Genomic DNA, 24,855 nt, shown 5'->3' on the forward strand with positions numbered 1-24,855 from the left:
AAAACGTTGGGAGCTAATAGCCAATGTTGCTATTCATCACATTTATGATGTACTTTCTTTGGCCAGCTCCCACCTACAGGCATCTGATTATATACCAGTACATAATTCAGGGCACTGAATTGGATCCAGGCTTCTGCGACTGAAGCCCCGCTCTCTCAGGCCTTGGCTCTCCCGTCTTCTCCCTGCAACCTTCTTCTCCTTGCCTCCTTGCTCAGGAGAACCCTCTGAGAATGTGTGGAAGGTAATGTGAGAGGCTACAGGGGAAAGTTAGAATCATAGAATCATAGAGTTGGAAGAGACCACAAGGGCCATCGAGTCCAACCCCCTGCCAAGAGGGAAAAACCATCAGAGCATCAGTTGGAATGAGGGGTTTCCTTCCTCCTCTCCATTCCTAGAACGCTTCACCCGAACCAAGCTCCTCCCTTCCATGTGTGACATGGCAACTTTGGAGCTAATCCACTACAGTGTTAAAGGTAAAGGTAAAGGGACCCCTGACAGTTAAGTCCAATTGCAGACGACTCTGGGGTTGCGGCGCTCATCTCGCTTTATTGGCCAAGGGAGCTGGCATACAGCTTCCGGGTCATGTGGCCAGCATGACTAAGCCGCTTGTGGCAAACCAGAGCAGCACACAGAAATGCCATTTACCTTCCCGCCGGAGAGGTACCTATTTATCTACTTGCACTTTGACGTGCTTTCGAACTGCTGGGTTGGCAGGAGCAGGGACCGAGCAACGGGAGCTCACCCCGGCGCGGGGATTCGAACCACCGACCTTCCGATCAGCAAGCCCTAAGCTCTGTGGTTTAGACCACAGCACCACCCACATCCCTACAGTGTCAACTACACTGCGTCAACTACAGTGTTAGTTGAAGTGAATAATGTTTCTGTCCCTTTACAGAATGTGCACAGTGTGCACATTTAACTATCTGCAGCAAAACTGAGTAGATTTTCTCATCACAGAATGTTGCATGTCCAAAAGGGTGGGTGCTGTTACTGGATAAACATTTGAAAAACTTCTCTTTGATTTGGTTATCCATGGCTTTTCTTCTCTGTGCAGCTGAATGAAGAAGTTTTTGAGAACTGTGATCTTGGTATACACCCAACCACAATGCCATTAAATTGGTATGGATATATACACCTGTTACTGCTCCCATACTTTTTCAATGGGACACACTAGGAAATAATACAAGATGAATCTGCATTGTGCTTTTCATATTTTGAATGGAACTCAGTTTATGAAAAAGGACTTTTCAAGGACATAAGATATGTAATACAGTAGGCTCGGGGACTAAGTAGAAAGAAAAAACTATATTTCAGAGTGCATTGAATTCAGAATATCATGTAATGTGTAAGCAGTCTAAGAGTCCTCCAGTTCTCTGCAGGCTCTTCCTACATTAACTTAAGGCATGTCTCATGCTGCAACATTCTGTTTATATTCAGGAAACAAATGTTTTCCCCATATTTTTTTTTAGCATGGAGCTGAGGTGCATCTGTATCTTTTTTAAAAAACAGCAAGTGTAAGTTTCTCTAGAGGAGGTGACATCAGGAATCCACCAGCACATCTCAATTTAGCTGTGTGAGAGAGAGTGGGGAGAGAAGTGATAGCTGTATCTATCTGTGGGCATAAATAAAACAAATCACTGTCAGCGTAGCCAAAAATATATAATCCAATAAGGGTGCCGCTCACAGCGACACAGGAAATCTGTGATCAGGAATTCCATAGGTGTTTTTTTTAAGGTTAATAGCAGAGGGGATTGTATTGTGGCCAGTGTGCTCGAGAAAGGAGAATTAACTAGCTAGTTGCCAGTTCATTATTGTGTCTAGTTTAAGATGCTCACACTAGTGGTTAAATTCCTAAATGACTAAGGCCCCAAATATCTGAGAAACTGCCTCTTTCCCTTTCTTGGATGTTACTGTCAGCAGAGGGGGCTCTCTTGGTAGTTCCACTACCCTCAGAAGTTGGGGGGGGGTAGACTAGGACAGGACATTCTTTGTGGTGGCCCTAAGCTGTAAAAGGCTCTCTCCACAGAGCAGCGTCTGATACCATCATTATGATGACTCACATATTCAGAAGACTCACTTTTTTACTCTGGACTTTAACATCTAGAAGATACATTTTCAAGACCCACACTTTCTTGTGACTGTAATTGGTTTTATACTGTTTTTAATATTGCTTTTTTAAAAATTACAGTAAACTGCCCTGGATGAATGGCAGATAAGAAATTGAAACAACAAGAGGATGTGGTCCCTTTTCCTTGTGCTGTTTTCCCCAATTAAAATCACTACCAACACATGCCTAAAGTTGCTATTTGCCCCATGGGAGAGAACAAAAGGTACCACCTCTGCTCAAAATTGCTGCTTGATATCCGTCATTGTAATACTAAAAAAAGTACCAGAGGCCCTCTTGGCTTTTAAGAAAATCAGTAGGAGCAGGGAATGTTTAGTTTCTGGCCACAGATTAAACTTCCATTGCAAGACCAAGAACATTGCCAGTGTGTTGGCTAGACACTCACTGGAAGCAAATAATCTACCCTCCCAGGAAACAGAGCATTGCCATTCTAGCATGAGTGAGAGACCAAGAGTTGGAATCAATAATGTTGGAAAGCGAACTTTGACAAAGAACCTTTGATGGATTTGCTACCCATCAGAGAATACAGCTGCTGAGCAGAGAGCGTTTACCAGCCGTTGAGGGAAACTGATTCCAAAGTGGACATGATTACCTTAATTACTTGACATGTGTTAACCCTGGTATGTTGAATATTTGTTTTCCTTTGCTTCATTCAAACACAAGGGTCCTAGACTATGGACCTATGTTGTATGTTTAAGATAATATTTTGTTCTCTGGCTAATGATGCTGTTTTAAATGTGTATTCTATATTTGACCTCCTTTTGTAATGTTTTATTTTGAAATCTTTCAGGTAATTTAAGTTTCCTGTTATTTATATATTTACATATGATTATATTTCATTTTTTGTAAGGTTTTATTCTGGAATGTTTTATTTGCTCTTCTAAAGTAGGTTACAAACCACTTGGATATCTTTTTCTTAAAAATATAAAGCAGTATAGAAATGAAATGAATAGTACTAATAGTAACAATAGTAGTGCTCTGGACCACTGATGTCCAAGAATTGAAATCTTCCATGGAAGTTTTGCATGAGTAAAGCAATCTTCTTTCCTCTATAGTGTACCAAAATAAAAAAAAGACCCTTAAATCCCTTGTATGCTGCATGGAGTATTCCATGCTAATGAAAAAGGCCATCAGTACATATTTCTTAATTTTTTAGGTTTAAAATTATTATAATGGATTTGTGCAGTGACTAATGCTGTAATCTTATTTATGCTTCCCGATGAAATATACTGGAGACTTACTTCTAACTATGCATGCATAGGATTGTGTTGTAAATGAAGAAAAATAATACTCAGTGCCCCTAACTTCATCTGCAAATATATATTCCCTATTACTAGCTGATTTTCTGATATGCCCAGAAACTAGTGCCTGTCTTGTCCATGCTCTCTCTCTCTCTCTCTCTCTCTCTAACAAGACTAACAGAATAACCACTACCCTGGCTAACAATCCTAAATGGTGGTTTGAATCCCTTTAAAACACACACACACCACATTTTAATCATTTAACCACCACAACTGCAAATACTAAATGGTACAAAACTACTTTACCAAATAAGCTTTTCTGAGAAATCCAATGGCTGAGTATCCACAGGCCCAGAACTCCATCCCAAGTCCAAACCATTCTGACTACCATTGGGGGAACCATCAGAAAAGTTTGGTGGGTGCTGCAATCTTCTTCCAACCTTGTTCCCTCCCATCAGAGTCAATGGGTGGGAAATAACTCTCTCCATGTCCTGTCCTGGCATGATTTCTGTTGTGTTCACAGGCAAGTTCATGGGATGGAGAGACTAAGATCTGGTGTAGTTGGGTTCCTCCATTCATGCTGCACACTTTCAGCCTAGGATTCAGGGAAATAATTTTCCCAGTGGAGGGGCTCCGTGGACTTTTTGTACAGCATACAGGGGCATTTCTGCTGGCTTTCAACAGGAATTGGCAGCCTCCATTTCACTTCAACTCCCCTTGACCCATGAACCAGTGAGGATAGGACTGCACCCTTTAGGATGAACTAATTTGCATTAAGTGGTGCCATGTGTCATCCTACTCCTAGGCCAAAAGGGTGACAGTTCATCACCACCACCACCACCACCACAGCTAAACCTAAAATTAAAGTTTAGGTTTATTTGTTTTATTGATCTCCAGAATCGTGGAGGACAACTGAAAGACCCATCTAGAAATCTGTGCAGGCCAATGTAAAACAATAGCACAGCAAAACAAAGAAATAAATTCTCAATTGTCCCACTACTTAAGGCAAACCTCAAGTCATCTTGCTAAGCAAACACCCAAAGCGGGTGATGAGGATGAAACAAACTCTGATTTCAACCACCATCTCCTCTTGAAATTTAAGGAAGGGATATAGAAGTTGGAGGTAAACTGGGGCTGTGATAACTGAAACAAACAAGATAAAAAAACTCCTTCCAGTAGCACCTCAAAGACCAACTAAGTTTGTTGTTGGTATGAGCTTTCATGTGCATGCACACTTCTTCAGATACACTTGCATGCACACAAAAGCTCATACCAAGAACAAACTTAGTTGGTCTCTAAGGTGCTACTGGAAGGAATTTTTTTTATTTTCTTTCCACTATGGCAGACCAACACGGCTACCTACCTGTAACTGAGACAAACAAGGTCAAGGAAAGAAGCAATTTTCACAAGATAGATAAAGGAAAGTGATTGCAAGAGAAGAGGGCTTTCAGAGGGGGGATAAAGACAGGCAACTAACCAGTGCTTACGAAAAGTGAAGTCGGTGTTTGAGAAAGAATCAGGAAGGAAGGTCATTGGGGACTTTTGAGAAAGAGCGACAGTGCAAAGGAACATGATAATGCTAACTGTGGGAGCCAAGGAGAAGATAGCAGAAATGGTGAAACAAAAGGGACTGCACAATAAATTTTGCACATTAAACAAAATGCAGACTGCAGTCCTATACACCAGGGTTAGGGAACTGTGGTCTACCTAGGGTTCTTGGACAGCAGCTTCCATCATCCTTTACCATTGGCCATGGTGGCTGGGACTTTGAGTACAACAACATTTGGAAGGTCAAAAGTGACTGCTTCCTACTAGACACAGTTATAAGTAAGTGTGAGTAAGCTCCATTGAATAGGACTTTAAAATGTTAAAAAAAAGAAAAGGTAAAGGACCCATGGACAGTTAAGCCCAGTCAAAGGCGACTATGGGGTTATGGTACTCATCTTGCGTCAGGCTGAGAAAGCCGGTGTTTGTCCACAAACAGCTTTCCAGGTCATGTGGCCAGCAGAACTAAACCACTTCTGGCCCAACGAGACACCGTGATGGAAACCAGAGCGCACGGATACGCCGTTTACCTTCCTGTCGCAGCGGTACCTATTTATCTACTTGCACTGGCATGCTTTCAAATTGCTAGGTTGGCAAGAGCTGGGAGCAATGGGAGCTCACTCTGTTGCGGGGATTCGAACCGCCAACCTTCTGATCGGCAAGCCGAGGAGACTCAGTGGCTTAGACCACATCTCCACCCGCTCCTCCTGAATAGGACTTACCTTGGAGCAGACATGCAGAGGATTGCACTGTCAGTGCGTTTGCAGGAGATGCTGCTGCCCACTTCCTCTCTCCAGTGACTTGTAGCCATCTTTGTAGATGTTGATGACTTGTAGACATCTTTGCACCCACCACCATCTCACACAATTGGGCAGCATCACGGCTCCCATGGAACCATTGTTGGAGGCCGCATGTCTCTAAATGCCAATTGCTAGGAATCACAAGACTGCTGCTGCACTCTGAACCTGCTTGTGGGCTTCCCACAGACATCTGGTTGGCCATTCTAGGATCAGGATGCTAGACTAGATGGGCAAGTGGGCCTGATCCAGCAAGACTCTTCTTATATTCTTAAAGGGATTATAAGGTCCATATGACACATAGGAAAGGCATATGCTATGGGGAATTGGAAACATTAAAATCATCATCCTGACTTGCAAGCTCTAAGCTCTTAAGAGGCATATGTTGGCATTGACTCATGCCGGAGTTTGGTTGGAGAAACAGGTAGGGAACATGGGAGGGGTCGCTAGAAATGGCTTGATAATGCCGTGACAATAATGTTGTCGAAGCCAAGTGAATCCCAGGAGTCTAAGGCTTACCTGGTAAGAAGAGCAGCATGGATAATGCCATTTTGGACTTGGAATGAAAGACTGTCAGTATATATGGCTCCTAATGGCTTTGTGAATATTTTTTTCCTGTTTCAAACAGCAGGGTATCAGTTTCTAAATAAAGTTTTAAAAACCCACCTTCCTCTACACTGGAGAGGAATGCCAGCTTTTTCATACATTTCCTGCCTGGAAAAAACCTCTGTGATTCAAAATATGTGCCATATTGGGGTAGCAATGGTGGAGAATCTGCAGATGTGGACAGATGCATGTTTGTTCTGCCACATTCTTTTCCTTTTTCCCACTGCATGCAATGTGCCTGGATGTATAACCTCCATTCTCACTTTGTGGAGATCGCCTTTCACCCTGTATAGAACTGGAAACCCCCTTCCCTGACAAATCTTGCGGTTTCGAAATGCTGTGCTTGTGATTTTGTGCATTTTGTACATTGCCTCTAGGCTTTGGCGTAGGCGAGGCATGAAACCCTAATAAATCATCTTCTCATCAGGAGCTGTGAAGTTGCCCCAAAAGACCTGCATGTGGGGTCACAATAACTGTTCTTAGGTTGACAGGGCAGACTCCTCCTCCCAACTTTAGATAGGGAAATGATCCCCAACTGCGCGCACACACACATGTACGTTCCTTACGGCCACCTCTTTGAAATCTGTTTACAAGCAAGCAGCCCATCAGCCAAAACCTCTCTCCCACCTACCCCCCAAGATCTTTATCAATTCTTTTGGCAGTGTTCAAAGCTTCAGAGCTTCAGAAAGACAGTGACCGGAGGCACCGCATCAGGAAAGCAACAGGAACAATATGTTGATCGAAATGCCCATCCGTTTGCGGGCAACCTTCATGTTACAGAAAGAGCTTTGCTTATCTGTAGGGAAGCCGGCGGTGGGTTGTCAATTCATTCAGAGAGGCGAAAGAGACCGACAGTGAGACAGATTGTCGGAGCCTTCGTACCATGGACAGCTCCTGGTACAGAGACGCTGGAGAATTTCCCCTTCCTCTTGCGTGTGTGTGTTAATAATAATAATAATAATAATAATAATAATAATAATAATAATAATAATAATAATAATAAAAAAATCATCCTGTAGTCCACCCCCTATATTAGCAAACGCCTCCAGCTCCTCCTCTCCCTTGGGAACAACCATCTCGATCGGAGCCCGGGAGATCTGACGTCAGGGATCGCTTTCGTCGTTTTGACGTGTCAAGTCCTCATTTCCATTCTGGCTGTGGCGGGTTGGAGTCCTGCTCAAGCATGAGCCGGGCAGAAACGGGCGACCTGTGATCGCAGCCAGGCACTTTCTTGAGAACAGCCAGCTCCTTCTCCACCCCCCGCCCCGCACCAGCCTTTCTCCTGATCGCATAGCAACCAGAGTGGGGAAGGAGTTTTCCACTCTTCCTCCTTTTTTTGAAGCACGAATCCTGACTTCTCCAGTGCCTGACTCGATTCCTTGATCGATTCTCCTCGTTCTCTCCAAAGCGCCCGGTCCTCCTTCTTCCTCGCCGGCTGCCATGGAGAGGCGAGGCTGGGCAAGGCGCAGCGCGGCGGTGGCTTTGCTGGCTGCCTGGAGCGCAGCCGTCCTGCTGGCCCGGGCGGAGAGGCAGTTCGTCAACGAGTGGGCAGCCGAGATCCCGGGAGGTCCGGCGGCAGCCCAGGCCATCGCCGACGAGCTGCAGTATGAATTTCTGGGGCAGGTAAGGCTCCCCGCTTCCCTCCCCACTCCACCCCTCTCCCACCCCATTGCGCAAAGCAGGCAAGTTTGTTTCTCCCGCTTTCCCGAATAGGAACCCGGCGGCGCGCGTAATTGACAAGCGATGCCATTGACTAGCAGCTGGAGATAGTGGCTGTGCGCTAATGGCTCTGTTGCTGAGACAGAGCTACACACGTCACGTGCTCCTTTCTAGACACTGACTCCCTTAAGCAAGGACTTCTCATGCTATTATTATTATTATTATTATTATTATTATTATTATTAGGGAGTGGTAGGTGGGTTTCCTAGCTCAGGATGGCGAGTTCTCCCTCCATATGGCAAACACAGTCTCCGGGGAAAGTCCTCAGAGTTCCCAAGCTTTCTCTCCTGCCACAGGATTCTTTGCTTTTCTATGCACACCACTGAATTAATAATAATAATAATAATAATAATAATAATAATAATAATAATAATAATAATAAATTTAAACAGAGTTGAGGAAATGACTTTAGGGATAGCACACTCCTTTGCGTTCTGCGAGAGGTGGCTTTCTCGGGGACAATACCAAACGGAGTGGAATCGGCAGCAGGCGCTGGGAATTGCAACTCAGGGGAAAAGAGGAATGCTTCCTCCTCGGAAGCCCCCGCAAGGAGACCTTCCTTGCTTTGCATTAACCCCTACAGCTCCCCAAGGCGAAGATGGAATGCCTTTAGCTGGGGTTCCAACCTCAGGATCCGTTTCAATTGCCAGGATTGAAACGAGAGAGAATTCAACAATCGAGAGAATTCATAATTCCCCAGGGATGGGTGAAGCAGTATGCAGAAGGAGAATGCGTGTGCAGAGTACTTCCCCCATCCTTCTGAGTAACCACAGACATCTGGGTTTATGCAGGAGGAAGCCGTCATTCCGTGGAGCGAGCTTTCAGACAAAGAATGAGCTCTGTCTTTCTTTCTTCCCTCCCTCCTCCTTTGATAAAGTTCTACCAGCCCAGAGCAATGAATCCACTTGCCGTTTCTCTCCCCAAACCCTCTGCTCTTAGGGACATATTTGTGCCTCCGTGGGTTGGTGAAGGTGCCATGTGGATTGAACAAGAGCAATCCTACACTGTATCCTAAAAGTTAACAGCGCCAGGTGTTTTCCACAATCTCCTCTCCCTTCCCTTCCCTCCAGCCCACCTCCTCCCCCCGTCTGTCATGCCATGACGTCACTGTTGTCAGGGATGAGTAACTTCATTTACGTAATAGCAACCTTGCCCCGTTATCTAATTGTAGAGTTTCCTACCTGTATCCTGTACCCCAGCAGTTGACTCCAGTAGTGCAGAAACCAAACCCCTATGATCTGGTTTCTAAAGAAACAGCCTAATATGTCTGTGTGTTAGTCCAGTGATGCAGAGCATGGAGAGGGTGGAGATCAAAGTCTAACATCTGCTTTCTCTTTTATGATCCTCACTTACCTCTTATGCTTGAAACAAGCTCCGTTGTCACTGCTGGGAGCAAATTTAACTCCCCGCGCCCCCATAAAGGTAGTGCTGACGAACTGCTGTGCTGGCAAATAGAAGTGCATAGGATCTGATTCACTGCTGTATCCTGTGTCCTTGTGTCAGCGACACAAGCCTACCCCAGCCTGTTTGTTACACAGCAGTGGGTGTTGACAATATTGCATTGGCAGCGACTCAGACCACCCAATGAAGCAGAACAGAGGCACCCAGGAATACAGTGTAATGTCGAGATGAGCAATGAGGAGCAATGTAGCCCAGGCAGTGCTGGAGCTGGGGGGCTAGCCAGGTTTTTTTGCCCCTGGTGAAACCTCCAGAGGAGCGTCATTGAGGCTCCCAGCCTGCCTGCCTGTGTGTGTGTGTGTGTGTGTGTGTGTGTGTGTGTGTATAATACACAAATGTGGGGGGGGGGTGCCAAACTGGGTCTTTGATCTGGGTGAAATAAAGCCTAGTTTTGCCCCTGAGTCCAGGTCCAGAGACCATGCGACGAGCTTTTGCACCCTAACCGAGTCAGCTACTTTGGCACAATCTAGGGCAGTGAGCTGTTGCAAAGAGATTGCAACTGATAGGGAGCATGGCAGAGTTAAATGCCCCCCTTGTTTTGCAGAGGGTTCTCTCTACCTGAGAATAAGCCACTGTGAATTTTTGCAGATATGCACATCTCATGGCCAGGTTTCCTATATACAAGATCAACTGATTCATAGGCACTTCAATACTCCCCTCCTGTCAGAACTTAATTTGAGTCAGCAAGTGTCTCTGATTCCATAGCCATAGCTCATCCCTGGAGCTTGTCAAGTAATAATAAAGAAAAGTCTGCCTTTCTTTTGCCACGTATATATCTTGATTTGGAAGGCAGGCTTTCTAGCTCAGAGGGTGTTGCTCCAAGCCTGTCGAGAACCGCTTTGGCACCTTTCGTTTTAGAAATTTTGATTTGTTTATTTTAAATATTTCCGCCTTGCTGAATTTCCCGAAGATCTAAACACGGATAATACATGGGAGTTGCTGTTTGTAGTGCATTTGGAATTCAAGTAGTGGCAAGCACTCTAATGAAGATGTGTAGCACTTAGATTGCTGCTGCATTAAATGGGAGGCAGTAATGTTGCTCTGAGATGAAGCTAACGGGGTTACATGTTATATGGCCCAGGTCCTAGTGCTGTAAATGTGGTGCTGGCTGCCATCAGCAGTAAACCACTTCCACATGGTAGGAGCTCCATGACACAGCCCCAACACTTATAACTGGCTCTGGCAAATGTTTGCCAGATCCACTGGGGGCAGTGGCCCTAGCATGGCTATTTACTAACCGCTGGCAGGCTTATATGCGGGAGCTGAGTAGAACATTACAGTGGCTACCTGGAGCCCCAGAAGTGATTTCAGTGACAACCAACCTGTGTCCATACTGCCTGAATCAGGCAACAGTTGTAGCTCTAGGAGCTCACATTTCCTGTCCCAATTAAAAACCAGGAAAGAATTGTTGCTGAGCAGAACTGAAACCAGGCTCATTTAGTGCTTAACAGAAGGCAGAATCACTCAAGCTCTTATCTCTGTTTTAACACTTCCTGTATTATGCCACTAGCTGGGTAGTTTCTAGGCATGCATTGATCACCTCTCCTCCATTTAGATTTCCACATGATTCCTAACATTTGCTCATAATTGCAATTAAATGGCTGGAGTCTATGACCTGCTACTGCTGCAGCCAATGTGCCAGGAATTTTAAAACAGAACCACGCATGCCAGGCCATTGCAACCCAACAAATAGGAGTCATGTTTCTGGTGCCACCTTAGCAAAGGGAATTAGATCTCCATCCATGCTGAAAATAAAACCCACTCCCTGTCCTGACTGCTGAACAACCATATTTGAATAAGCTCCAAGATTTAGGCCTGCTTTTCTGGCCAAGTAAATGTCCTCTCAAAATTCTGCATACCATGTAACATGAGTTCCAACTGCCAGAACACAAAGTAGGAAAAATGAGGATTCTAAGCAAGCCAGAATTTGTATGGCTGCTGCACAAGATCACTGTGGCATTGCAGAAGCAGGCTATCTCAGCATAGCAATGCAAACAAAACTACCGTAGACATTTCTACCAATTATCATTTCAGCGATGATCACTTGGTAATGAGAAGTGGAGGGCACTGAACATGTTGCATTCAGGCTGACAGCGATTCCATATATCATTTGCTCTAATATCCCAGAGATGAGCAAGAGGACTATATACTGGGGGAAATCAATGTTACGGAGAAAGAATGGGAAATGATGAAATGAGCTGTGGGGAATCCAAGAAGTGCTGTCTAATGAAATCCAGAGCAAGGCCACTGGATAAGAGAAAAGCGAGGAAGAGAGAGTGGAATACATCATGAGGTTGCTGTGCTCTGCCTCCACAGTTGGAGTCAGCAGTGCTTCTGAGTACCAGCTGCTGCGAAAGGGACACAGGTGGCACTGTGGTCTAAACCACTGAGCCTAGGGATTGCCGATTGGAAGGTTGGCAGTTCGAATCCCCACAACAGGGTGAGCTCTCATTGCTCGGTCCCTGTTCCTGCCAGCCTAGCAGTTCAAAAGCACGTCAAAGAGCAAGTAGATAAATAGGTACCGTTCCGGCAGGAAGGTAAACGGTGTTTCCGTGTGCTGCTCTGGTTCGCCAGAAGCGGCTTAGTCATGCTGGCCACATGACCGGGAAGCAGTACGCCAACTCCCTCGACCAGTAAAGAGAAATGAGCGCCGCAACCCCAGAGTCGTCCGTGACTGGACCTAACAGTCAGGGGTCCCTTTACCTTTATCAGCTGCTGCAAACCCCAGAAGGGGAGGGTTTCTTTTACTCATGTCCTGCTTCTGGGTTTCCCACAGGCATCTAGGAGCCATGGTGGGACAGGAGGCTGGGCTAGAGGGGCCTGCTTCCTGTTTTATGTGTTTTTATTTTATATATATAATTTTTATATTTTTTTCTAATTTACATTTCAAAATATTCATTTGTCCATGGAGTTTTGTTGTCAGGGATACTGGAGTGGCTTGCTGGTTCCTCCTCCAAGTGGATCACATTTGGTCAAAACTCTCCCCTATGACCTGTCCATCTTGGGTGCCCTGCACGGCATAGTTCATAGCTTCTCTGAGTTATGCAGGCCCCTTCGCCACGGCAAGGCAGTGTTCCATGAAGGGGAAAATATTCATTTAGACAACTTTAAATCAGTGACTTCCCTTCTTCTCTTTCTGTGGTTCATTTTGCATACCATAAGTTAAAGGGGGACCCCTGACCATTAGGTCCAGTCGTGACCGACTCTGGGGTTGCGGTGCTCATCTTGCTTTATTGGCCGAGTGAGCCAGCGTACAGTTTCCGGGTCATGCGGCCAGCATGACTAAGCTGCTTCTGGCAAACCAGAGCAGCGCACGTAAACACCGGAGCGGTACCTATTTATCTACTTGCACTTTGACATGCTTTCAAACTGCTAGGTTGGCAGGAGCAGGGACCGAGCAACGGGAGCTCACCCCGTTGTGGGGATTCAAACCGCCCACCTTCTGATCGGCAATTCCTAGGCTCTGTGGTTTAACCCACAGCGCCACCCGCGTCCCTTGCTTGCATACCATACACCCCTGCATCTTTGCATGAACTAAACCATTCAGTAATCCATTGCTACATCCATCAAAACTTATTTACAATGCTGAATTTATCTTAATGCTACCAGCGGTTTTAAATGAACACAATTTTCACCCACATATTCAGTAAACATTTTCCAGTCTTCTTTAAACGTATGTTCTTCTTGTTCTCTTACTCTGTATGTTAAATCTGCAAGCTGCGCGTATTCCATCAGCTAAGTTGCCATTCTTCTTTGGTTAGGACCTCGCTTGTTTTCCATTTTGGGGCTAGCAAAACACGGGCCACAGTAGTAGCATACATAAATAAGCTTTTTTGACACATGGGACTCCTTTGTGTTTGAATCCTTTCAGTTCCATATCTATCTATCTATCTATCTATCTATCTATCTATCTATCTATCTATCTATCTCTATCTATCTATCTATCTATCTATCTATCTATCTATCTATCTGGAACTGAAAGAACTGAAAGAATTCAAACAGGGTCTGATGAGGAAAAGCCTGGGCAAATGAAAGTAGGCAAATGCATTTACATGTCCTCAGCCTTTGTTTGGGTTGAGGATAAGGATGGAGAAGTCCTATGCTCTAAACAAAAAGCACCTAACAGTTAATCGTCTGTACACATAGATGGGTAGTAGAGTTGGAACCTATTTGTTCCTTTTAATTCTAAGAAAAATCCTGTCCCCTGTGCATATTTTCAACACATTGCTCTATTCAAGACACATTGCTATTAGTTTAAAAACAGTGTATGTTGACAATTATTCACTTGTTTAATTGCTTGGAAAATATTGGTGGAGACACAGTTCTTTTCCCACAGTCTTTGCACTTCTGCTTTTGAATAAATATTTTATCCAGCAAAATTTAATGTTCTTATATTCGAAGCATTTCTGGGAAATTCCAATTATCCGTTGCTATTGACTGTTTGCTCCCTGTGGGAAAATATCTCAGAAATCATCCTGTGTATTGCAGATTGGATCACTTGAAAATCATTATCTATTTAGACATAAGAGCCATCCTAGAAGGTTGCGAAGGAGTGCTACTCACATCACAAAAAGACTCTTGGATGATCAACGCGTAAGTATTGCATTTGCAGTTTCCCGTAGACTGCAATACTGAATGCACTTACAAGGGAATAAGCCCCCGTGAACACAGATGGGCTTACTTCTGAGCAAACATACATAGGATTGCAGTTTCCTCTGGCCTTTAATTTATTTATTAAATTCATATCTTCCCTTTCCTCAAGGAGATTAAGGGATTGCCCATGGTTCTCTTCAACCATTTTTATCCCTACAACAATTCTGTGAGGTAGGTTAGGCTGAGAAACACTGTCTGGCTCAAAGTTACATGGGGAGGTCCACAGCTGTCAGAGTTTGCTCTGTTGGTGTCAAGTGGCCACCCACCCTCATTTTAAGGTACAGAAGCTGACTGAACCAGCAGTTGAATCTTAGGCCCCAAGTTTACCATGATACCACTTTAAACAGTCATGGTTTCTCCCAAAGAACCTCAGAAATTGTAGTTTGTTATGTGTCCTGAGAGTTGTTAGGAAACCTCTATTCCACTCAGATAGCTTCAATTCCCAGAGTTACCTGGGAAGAGTGATTGCTTGTTGAACTACTCTAGAAACAGCAGCTTTGTGTTGGGAATATAAGTCTAACAAATTGCAGAACTCTTAAAAAACCACAGTTCCTAGGATTCTATGGAGGAAGCCACGAGTGTTTAAAGTGACATGAAACTCCTTTAAATATTGCAAATGGGGCCTTATTTCAGCTCTGGCAATGGGATGTTATCCTCCACAGCACTTGAGGGCAGCAGGCTTGCTTAGCAGATGCCCAACAGGCTGTGTGGCACATACACCTCTGATTTCCGACAGGTGGAAGTGACCAGGTAGCTCAGGGGAGCTGCTTCCTCCTGGTATCTGATGCCTAATGGTGGGGCCACCCCTGAATGTAGGACAGTGAAGCAGACTGCTGAAATTTATGGCAAGCAGATAATGTTTGCATAGTAGGGCTATTGTTGCCTCACGGTGTCAATGTCAAGATTTGCCCCACAAAAGGGTGAAAAATATAATCGTCAGAAATTTTGGGGTTCACTGAGGAACTAGCCCAAGGGGAGTCTGTGGAAATTGGCAAAGCTCAACAACTTGCCGAAAAAGAACAACTTTTGTGATTTTTGAAATACTGTATGACAACCTTACTTAAAATGCAACAGAATCCTTGCTTTTTAAAGAAAACAAAAGGTGAAGGAAGAGGGAAATTCTGATGACAGTGCAAATTCTAAGAAGCAAAGCATTAGCAAATGAGAAGGTCCATATCTTGATGTAGAATCTTGGCTAGCAGTTTGACAATTGGCTACTGGAATTATGCACTTAGGAAACAAGACAAAAAGCAGATGTGTGTCAGATAACAGAGGGCAACATAGACCAGCTGATTGTTGATATCTTAGTTCTTGGTATAGCCACTGGGAAATCAATTAGGTGTATGTTATTTTGTTCACACCACAGCAGCTTCTCTGTCGTGTCTCTCCACACTAGGGGTGTAACCTGCAACAGCCTACAAAGTGGAGAGCGTTCACACCACACCAGATGTCTTTGTGACATCGTCATCAGACATTATGGCAATCACTCACATCCTTCAGAACTGGATTCAGAACTGGATTCAGAACTGGATTCAGCCAACTGAGTTCTCTCATGTTGGGGCGAGGGGGAGAAGCTTTGTGTATTCTGGACTCTATCCTGTGCCCACTTTGAGCCCAACTGTGCTCCCAATTACATCACCAGCAGCACAGCGGGGTCTGAATCCCCTCCTTGCATTGTGAGACACAAACCTGATTGCCTGACTAATGCAGAAGTCTGCTGTTTCTGTTTGCTGAGTCAGTGGCAGAGACAGAGTGAGATCTCTGCCTCCTCTCTCCCCACTTTCTCTCCTACCCACTCCTTCCTCTTTGGTTCATGAAATACCGCTATGGCAAATTGCAGGCCCTAGGAATGCTGGGAAATGCAGGTTTTGTGACATTCCTGTGGTAGCATTTCAAGTACGAAGGTGAAAGGAAACGAAAGGGAGTAAGACTTTCCTTGCTGCCATCACTGCAGCCACAGCCAGATATATAGGTAGGAAGAGAAGTTCTTTTTCAGCTTGGATTGTAACCTGAGCCGCCAAAGAACTATGGGGCTGGGGTGGTTGGTTCAGTTCAGTATATTCTAGTGTGCTTTACAAGCATGGCAGATTTGCCTTCCAAACTGGATCATTGCAAAGTTCAGTGGCATCAATGTTTTCCATGTGAAATTTGATGCTACACATGAAATAATCAGCAGGGAGATCCACTTTGCATAATGGGAATGGGTGTCAGTTGAGTAACCTGCCCTCTGCCCCTCAAACTACTATCTGTCGAAATTGAGCACTTATCAGAATGTGGTCCTCCAGGCTTTGTATATGCAAAGGCTTGGTTGCAGAATTTGTTTTCAATATTAGAGGTCAACTCTGACATGTGTGCAGTGCAATATTAATTACATTTGCACTAGCAGCAGCTGCTGAAGAAGGCCAGCTTCCTGGCTCTTGCTACAACCTTTTGCAAACAGGGTTATGCCTAATCTGCAAAGATATATTATAACATGAAATGGAGCATGGCTGTCTTGCGATTTAATGCAAATACCCTTTGCTGGGATAGTTCAGTTGGTAGAGCAGGCTTGAGTTACCTTTTAGAAAGAAAATACAGTATGTTGAGTTAGAATCATTTAATATAATTTCTTAAAGTAATAAATCACCATATGCCAAGACTAAACAACAACAACCCAGCAACCTAAAATAATAATAATAATAATTAAACCTATCTTCCAGTAAATAGGATGCTCTTAATGCTTCCATAGAGAACAGACATGCTAAATTAAATAGGGTGTAGTCCTCTGTCATTAATGCTCTTATTCCATTATATATAATTATTAGATGTGATTTAATAGTAACAGTTTTCTTAATATGGAGATTTGCAATGAGATGTAGTTACAGGGCCAGGTGGAAGAGCATATGGACTGTGAATAAACAACTTTGATACTGGTATAACAAGAGAGTATATCTCCCACATTCACTGCTATAATTGTTTTTAGTTCACACAGCTAAATGTTAAACTGTAGCTCATGGATAAGGTTTTTTTATGCATATGAGTGAGTCTTGTTGCTTAAAAAAAGGAGAGAGATAATTTTTTGTTACTGATGTGCCAAAAACCTGTATGCCTGTTTCTCAAAAAAAAAAAAAAAAAAGCTTTCTTCCCCTGTGAAAGAGGATTCTGTTTTTCTACTTCACTTCTGGAGTGCTTTAGAATTTCAGCAGCTGTTTTATCATTGCAAGGTTGATCTGGGTGCTTTTCTTTCCATTAAATATTTCTCCAGTTCTCAGCAGCCTCCCCAGTGGCTTGCACTTCCAGGTCTGGAAAAGTCCCATGGACAACATCCCTGGATTTTAATTAAAGTTGGGAAGCTGGAGAGGCTGTGGAGATCAGTGTGCTTGTTGATGTTGTTTTTAAGGGAAGTTCTTCCTTTTACCTTAAAAATATATATATCCACACTGATTTCTCTACAATTAAAAAAGACATAAATGTTGTGAGTCTAAAATACGCCTCTGAGATTCTTAGAAAAGGGGTGGGATAGAAATGCAATAAAAATACTTTGGTGCACTAATAATAATAATAATAATAATAATAATAATAATAATAACAACAACTCCAGGGTCTTTATAGATGTTGCTATTGGCAAATATATTCCAGGTGTCTTGGGCAGAACAACAGTATGAAAAGAAGAGAAGTAAGCGTTCGGTACTGCGGGACTCAGCAGAAAATATTTTCAATGACCCCATGTGGAATCAACAATGGTATCTGGTAAGAGCTTGCATTTATATGTAGACTCTACATGTCTTAAGAAAATTCAAAAGTCATCTATGAACTGTGGTGCAACCATTTAGGCTGCAATCCTAAACACCCTTCGTAGGGAGCAAGTGCCATTGCACTGAACCGAGTGGGACTTACTTTTGAGTAACGATCCATAGGATTGCACTGTATGAGGCATGCAAGGTATTCAACTCTTGACAAGCAATTTTCTACTCCTTCTACTCTCAGCTTCAAAATTATAAAATTAAAAGCATAGTGCACAAGAACTTTTGCAAAATGTTTTCATCTTTTGAGATGGATTTTTCTTTTCTCTAATAAGTCTCTTATTGCTTGTGTCACTGGCCACTGGCTACCAAGTATCCCCCCCCCCTCCACACATACATTCAGGTTCTGAAAATGGAAAATTCAACAGCTATCAAAGAACAGACTGGTGGTTTGGAATAATCTCTCGACTGCAATTGTTAGAATAAAATGCATTGAAGTTGCAATCAGAAGCAGACTAAGTGAGAAGGAAGGCACTTCCACTCACACATCGGGGAGGGGGGCACAATTTCTGCCAACTCCATCAGCAGCCCATTGTGCCACACCCCACACTCTGTGTTTGCTACTGTGACACAGAGAATGGGAAATCCCATCTCACAAGTGAGCATGGTTCCGACCTGTCAGGGAACTGCCATCAGCTCAGAAGTGAGAGGTGGAAGGGCAGCTGGGTTACAGAAAGCCTCCAAAGACCGTGAGAAGCAGCACTTCCTCCAAGGAGGAGGGAAGCCCCGCCTCTAATGGGGAAGGTATACAGGGCTCGGAGGATGCAAGAGAGAGCCAAGACACCGTGCATGAGCAAAGCGAGGGGGAGGCACGTCCCCCTTTACCAACACCCTCTCTGTGCAGTAGGTTTACACGCAGAGAGGGGAGGCATCGGATGGGGGTCAAGAGACTACTCTGCTGGGGAAAGTTTAAGGACCGCCCACTTTCAGATTCTGCTAGTGACTGAGCAAGACATGGAATTGAGACGTTCTGCACTGTAAATGCTTTTGCACCAATAATAAAGCCTTTGAAAAGACCAGTGGGGATCTTGCCTGTTCGCTCTTGAGCAACCACGCTGGTAGGCATAACACGACCCAACAGACTTTACTTATGAGGAAAGAAGATCAGGCTACAATTTAAAGCACGCTTACTGTGAACCAAATCCCATTAAGTATGATATGACTTGTTTTTGCTTAATATTGGGAAGTACATTGCAAGAATTATTGGGCATAATCCAAAGTTAAGCCCTGCTGATCTGACTGGAGAGCAGGAGAGCGCATGCTTTGCAAGCAGGTTCAATCCCCACCTTCTCCAGGAATATATATAAATGTATTATCCTTTATTTTTCCTAGCAAGACACAAGAATGACTCCGTCTCTGCCAAAATTGGATCTCCATGTTATCCCTGTGTGGCAAAAGGGGATTACTGGGAAAGGTGTTGTCGTTACAGTGCTTGATGATGGCTTGGAGTGGAACCACACTGACATTTATATTAACTATGTAAGTTTTATACTTCAGCAATCAATCAGTTATTATTTACCAATGGAGTGGCTAGACTCTTGGGGCTTGGATGTGGAAAATGAGTTTTATCTCCCTGCTCAGCAATGAGGCTCGCTGGGTGACCTTCAAGTTACTCTCTGTCTGCCTGAACTGCCTCACGTAGGTATTGCGAGGATAAAAATGGAATCCTTCAATAAAGGCTAGGAGATTACAAAGACGACAAATAAAGTTAAACAAATTAATAATGAACAATAGTTCAAGTGTCTCTCGTGAGCTCATGTGTGTGTGTGTAAATATAAAAAAAAAACTGTTAGAAAAAACTAACAGGAGTAGTCACTAAAATATAATATCAGTGCTATTTTTCTAGAAAAAGAGGTGCCAGAACTCACTATGAACACCTCCCTTGTTCTCTTAGAATTGCAATGGCTTCTACCTGACAGGTGCCATAACTGAATTCCGGCAAGTTCCAGCTGAAGAAAAGCCCTGTATATTATCATGCTGCTGCAATTGCAAAATAAATAAATAAATAAAGGGGGGTGTTTTCAAAAAGTTAGAATTAATTTCTCTCCGCTGCCTCAGCAATTTCAGAAGTGTTCGTTATCCATTCTCTTCCTTTGTTTCATTTTTCAACTTAGGATCCTGAGGCAAGTTATGATTTCAATGACAATGATCACGATCCATTTCCTAGATATGACCCAACAAATGAAAACAAGTGAGTAATGACTTGCTGTTTCTCTCTTTAATATATGCTGCCGATAATCTCTGCAAAACAAATCTTGATAGTTGACCTTTGGTGAACTTTGACCACTTTCATAATATGTACGGTGCCATTTAAATGAGCTAGTGCAGGGGTGGGAAACCATTTTTCTGCTGAGGACTGCATGATGGCTGTCAGCAGGGATTGAGCCAAAAGTGAGTGTGAGCAGATCCAAAAGTGGGTGGCTACACCCCTTGTTCTCCCTTTTTCTCCAGATGAACCAACCCGGAACCTGCAATCATCATCCAAGGCCCTTCTTCATATGCCTCCTCCGTGAGAGGTCTGGAAGGTGGCAACACGAGAATGGGCCTTTTCTGTGATAGCTCCCCACTTGTGGAATGCTCTCCCAAGGAAGGTTCACCTGGTACCTTCATTACATATCTTTAGGCGCCAGGCAAAACCATTCCATTTGCCCCAGGCCTTTGGCTAATTAAACAATCTATAGCCTTTAAACTCTTGCTGATGAGAAATGTAGTCTAACATCATCCAGTCACAGGCCACAGGTTCCCCACCTCTGTTCTAGCCAATCAAATAGTACAATATGGTTTTTTGGCAGGCTGGGCCTTGAACGATGGTTTGAGAAGTCCAGGGCAAGGAGAATTGGCTCATTTCAAACATGGAGTCCAGCTCAAGTAGTTGTTCCAAGCCAATTAGAAGGCCAGTTTGTAGTGACACAATAAGGAACTTACACGATGGTTCACCAGCCTCTATCAGGCAAAAATGATATTTCATTTACTACATGGATGCTCTTATAACAGAAATAATATCACCGGAGTAGAAGGTTTTCAACGGATTAATGTTTCAAGCCTTTTGAAAATCCATCACGCGGATTCTCTGCAGCAGTTATCGGCAATGGGAGACCATTATCCTCCAATTCAAATGGCATTATCTCTAAAATCTACCATTTCTGCATAACATCAGCTCTTTATTAATATGTAAATGGAATTCAGACTGGCAGCGTTCAACAGCTCAACTGCATACAAAGCTGTACTACTAAATAAGGCAGCTTTTCATCTACGGAAGGTGAGCAATCATATAGAACACATCATAGGAAACATGTTACCATTTACCCTGGGACTGGCAACAAGGACAAGCCATACATATAAATTCTGTTTTCTTCCTCCTAGATACCTTGGTATCTTGTGTACTGGAAACAAGGCAGGCTTTGCTTTATAGTATTTCCATTTTTTTCACTTGAGAAACTAGGTTTGCCCTTGGAATTAATTCATTAAAATTGGCTTATCATTCAAATGAAATGGCAATGGCAGTATCCTGCAATCTGATCCCTGTGGGCTCCATTTGAATCTGATACATTCAAAGGAATAATCATTCATAATAATAGTTGTAAACTATTGGTATGGACTTGTGGGTTTTGTTGCAGACATGGAACACGGTGTGCAGGAGAGATCGCCATGCAAGCCAACAACCTGAAATGTGGAGTAGGAGTTGCATACAATTCCAAAGTTGGGGGTAAGAATCCAACATAGCAATTCAATTTTAAAAGAGCTTTCCACCCCTGATGTGCTCGAGGTCTGAGCAAAGGAATAGTAAATGGAGCAACATGCATTGGCGAGAATGTATTATTAGAGGAAGTCTTCCATTTCTGTTATATGCAATGGTCATGCAGAAGGGCTGGAAAGTATTGCTACAAAAGTTGCATGCTATAGAAGACTTGGAACGCGGGTGGCGCTGTGGGTTAAACCACAGAGCCTAGGACTTGCTGATCAGAAGGTCAGCGGTTTGAATCCCCGTGACGGGGTGAGCTCCTGTTGCTCGGTCCCAGCTCCTGCCAACCTAGCAGTTTGAAAGCACGTCAAAGTGCAAGTAGATAAATAGGTACCACTCCAGCGGGAAGGTAAACGGTGTTTCCGTGCGCTGCTCTGGTTCGCCAGAAGCGGCTTAGTCATGCTGGCCACATGACCCGGAAGCTGTACGCCGGCTCCCTCAGCCAATAAAGTGAGATGAACGCCACAACCCCAAAGTCGGCCACAACTGGACCTAATGGTCAGGGGTCCCTTTACCTTTACCTATAGAAGACTTATAACCTCTCCCCAGGGCCATTGCTCTATTTTATTTTAACAGAAAATAATATATTCACTTAACCCTCATGTTTTTTCTGCGTGTGCACCTGTGCAGGAATTAGGCTACTTAATATGGGCTTCTTCCTATCTCCCTTTAAAAGGAGCTAAAATTCAGTTGTGAGGCTATACAATGCACTTTCACAAATGTTGAAGGGGCCATGTAAATGATTCTCTGCACAGCCAAGAACTCGGCTCCTATCCCAAAGAGGAAAGGTCACAGTTAGGACTCCCAGTACCAGGCGCAACTTGAAAGAAAAAGATCTCATTCCCCCCATCTAATGGAAAATAATAGACTTTCTAATGGAAAATGCTTCTCTAATGATTCTGAAAGTGGCTTACTAATGGGAAAATTGGTGGAAATACTTTTTTTAAAAAACACACACCATTGTGGATATTTAAAAGATACAAAAAAGAAAAAATAGTAGTCAGTCTAGTCATGTTAAAGAAATATAAAAATGCAAAAAAAAACCCCCAAACAAATCTAGTTATGTTGTCCAAAACTCCTAAGTGTCATTTGTTTATGTCTGAGTGAAAGAGTAATATGGAAATAGATAGGAGCTTGTTTATGTTTTGCTTTTTAAATCTGAGAATGACAGGCATGTAGTTCAAATGCCTTGTCAAGAGTAATATAGCCTGCAAAGTGAAAGATTAATTTTTTTTCTACACAGCTTTTCTCACAGTGTCATCAATCAAATTTCCCAATTACCTTGGTGGTGTCCAGGTCATTTGCTTGTCTTATACTCAAATTGTATGCTATTGTACAGCCCCTTTTTACCCACCCACCCGAATTTTAGAAATCTCGATTAACAGAGGATTCTGAAGCAGTACTAAAGGGGGCAGAAACATTGCTCTTTTTACATATATATAAAAAATGAAAATGGGACAGCTGTAAGTGGAGCAGACAACTGTGCTGGCTGCTGTCACATTTGAATTATTCTGAGTTAACAGCCTTCTCCTCTCCTGCCTTGCAAGCTATCAATCATGCTACATTCCAATCTGACTTCCTCAACCTGCTTCACACCTTTCTAACATCCTAAATGAAGCAACTGCCTCTCAAGACAGAGCCGGCCCAGTCATCAGAATGTGAGGCTGCTGTGAGAAATGGTAGGAATAGGGTGTCCCTATTTTCAGTGAAGAAATGTTGGAGAGTATGGAATTGAATCTCCTGCGTCAAAGAAAGTCCTGGATCAGTCTTTCGCAACCTGGTGCCCCCTGGAAGTTTTGGACCACAACTCCCAATAGCCCGTGTCAATTGTATTTTAAAGCCCTGGCAGCTTATATTGGATAATAATATATTTCTATTCTATAGCGACAAGAAATGTTTCATAATACTAACGTTGAGAAAGCATGAAATAACCACTAGTTTGTCTCTGTCTCTGTCCGTCTCTCTGCTTTCTCACATTAAGGCATAAGAATGCTGGACGGAATAGTCACAGACGCCATAGAAGCAAGTTCAATCGGTTTCAGCCCAGATCACGTGGATATTTATAGTGCCAGCTGGGGCCCAAATGATGATGGGAAAACTGTTGAGGGACCTGGCCGGCTGGCACAGAAGGCTTTTGAATATGGCATCAAAAAGGTGAGGCCTCTTAACCGAGAAAGTGGCAGTATTTTTAAGCAGTTCATACATGCCAGGGTATAGGGCCTGGGAACTTGCTTCGTTCCAAGGAGCAGTATTTATGTGACTTGTTCCCTAATTCTGCTGTTTTAGAGATGCTGTTTTAGAAAAACTGGAACTATTCTAGAGAAAAGTTGAACAAGAGTGGCTGAATGCTTTTACATATCCTCCAACTTTCCTCAGATGAAAATAGGGACATTTCTCACCCTCCCTGCCCCCAACTGACCCACCTCAACTCCCTATTTTTTTGTCCACCCAGCCCCCCCCCCAGCATTTCCTATCTGAAAAAGGGCGAGTGTCGCCACCGCTAAACCAATGGGACACAACACACATGCCCTCCACCATCTTGAGAAAACCTCTTAATCCCAATTCTATTTTATCATTTTCTTTCGTAGATTTACAAAAAGAAAAACACACACCAATAAATAAATTTTAGAGAGGCACAAGATTAGACACACAAAACATTTTGTAAAAAATAAATCAAGACTCCTTGCACTTTGCTCCGCTTCTTCTTTCTTCCTGACCAGGGCAGCCCTGCCCTCTGCCTGCCCCTCAGAGCCACGGTGGCACGTGGGGCTGGACCTTAGTGGTAGCAGCCTCATCCTGGCTTGCTCTCCAACACCTGCTAAGAATTGCCCAAGGAAGGAGGCCAGCAGCAGTGGCCATAGAGAGGCAACAGGATGCTCCCTCAGAGCCACTGCTGCAGCCGCCACAGCCTCTGCTGCTGCTGCCACTCGGGACAAACACCAGCTCATCTTCCTCCCCAAGCAGTGGCAGCAGTGGTGAGGAAAATAGGGACATTCCAGGATCAAATCAGAAGCCAGGATGTCCCTGGAAAATCAGGGCACTTGGGGGGATATGCTTTTAGACTCTAGGGCTCAGCTCAAGATCTAGATAGCAGCAGCCCACGTTGTCTTTCAGCTCGTTTCCTTGACTGCCTGTTTTGCTTCCAATACTAATGGGGGTCTTGTGTGTGCAAAGAGGTGCTATAAAA

The 24,855-nt window shown here is 43.7% G+C and overlaps 1 protein-coding gene across 1 annotated transcript in view; it reads left to right on the top strand.

The window, feature by feature from the left end:
- Positions 1-7,457: 7,457 nt before the first annotated feature.
- Positions 7,458-24,855, top strand: part of PCSK1 (proprotein convertase subtilisin/kexin type 1) — a 32,257-nt gene continuing 14,859 nt past the window's right edge. Inside the window, exons 1-7 of the mRNA XM_083465611.1 lie at positions 7,458-7,937; positions 13,980-14,084; positions 17,763-17,873; positions 19,259-19,405; positions 20,041-20,117; positions 21,544-21,632; positions 23,650-23,822. Of these exons, the coding sequence (XP_083321737.1) occupies positions 7,755-7,937; positions 13,980-14,084; positions 17,763-17,873; positions 19,259-19,405; positions 20,041-20,117; positions 21,544-21,632; positions 23,650-23,822 (885 nt within the window). The 5' untranslated portion in view covers positions 7,458-7,754. The remainder of the gene's footprint in view (positions 7,938-13,979; positions 14,085-17,762; positions 17,874-19,258; positions 19,406-20,040; positions 20,118-21,543; positions 21,633-23,649; positions 23,823-24,855) is intronic.

Source organism: Podarcis liolepis, assembly GCF_965112155.1.
Source record: "Podarcis liolepis genome assembly, chromosome: 11".
Taxonomy (NCBI): Eukaryota; Metazoa; Chordata; class Lepidosauria; order Squamata; family Lacertidae; genus Podarcis; species Podarcis liolepis.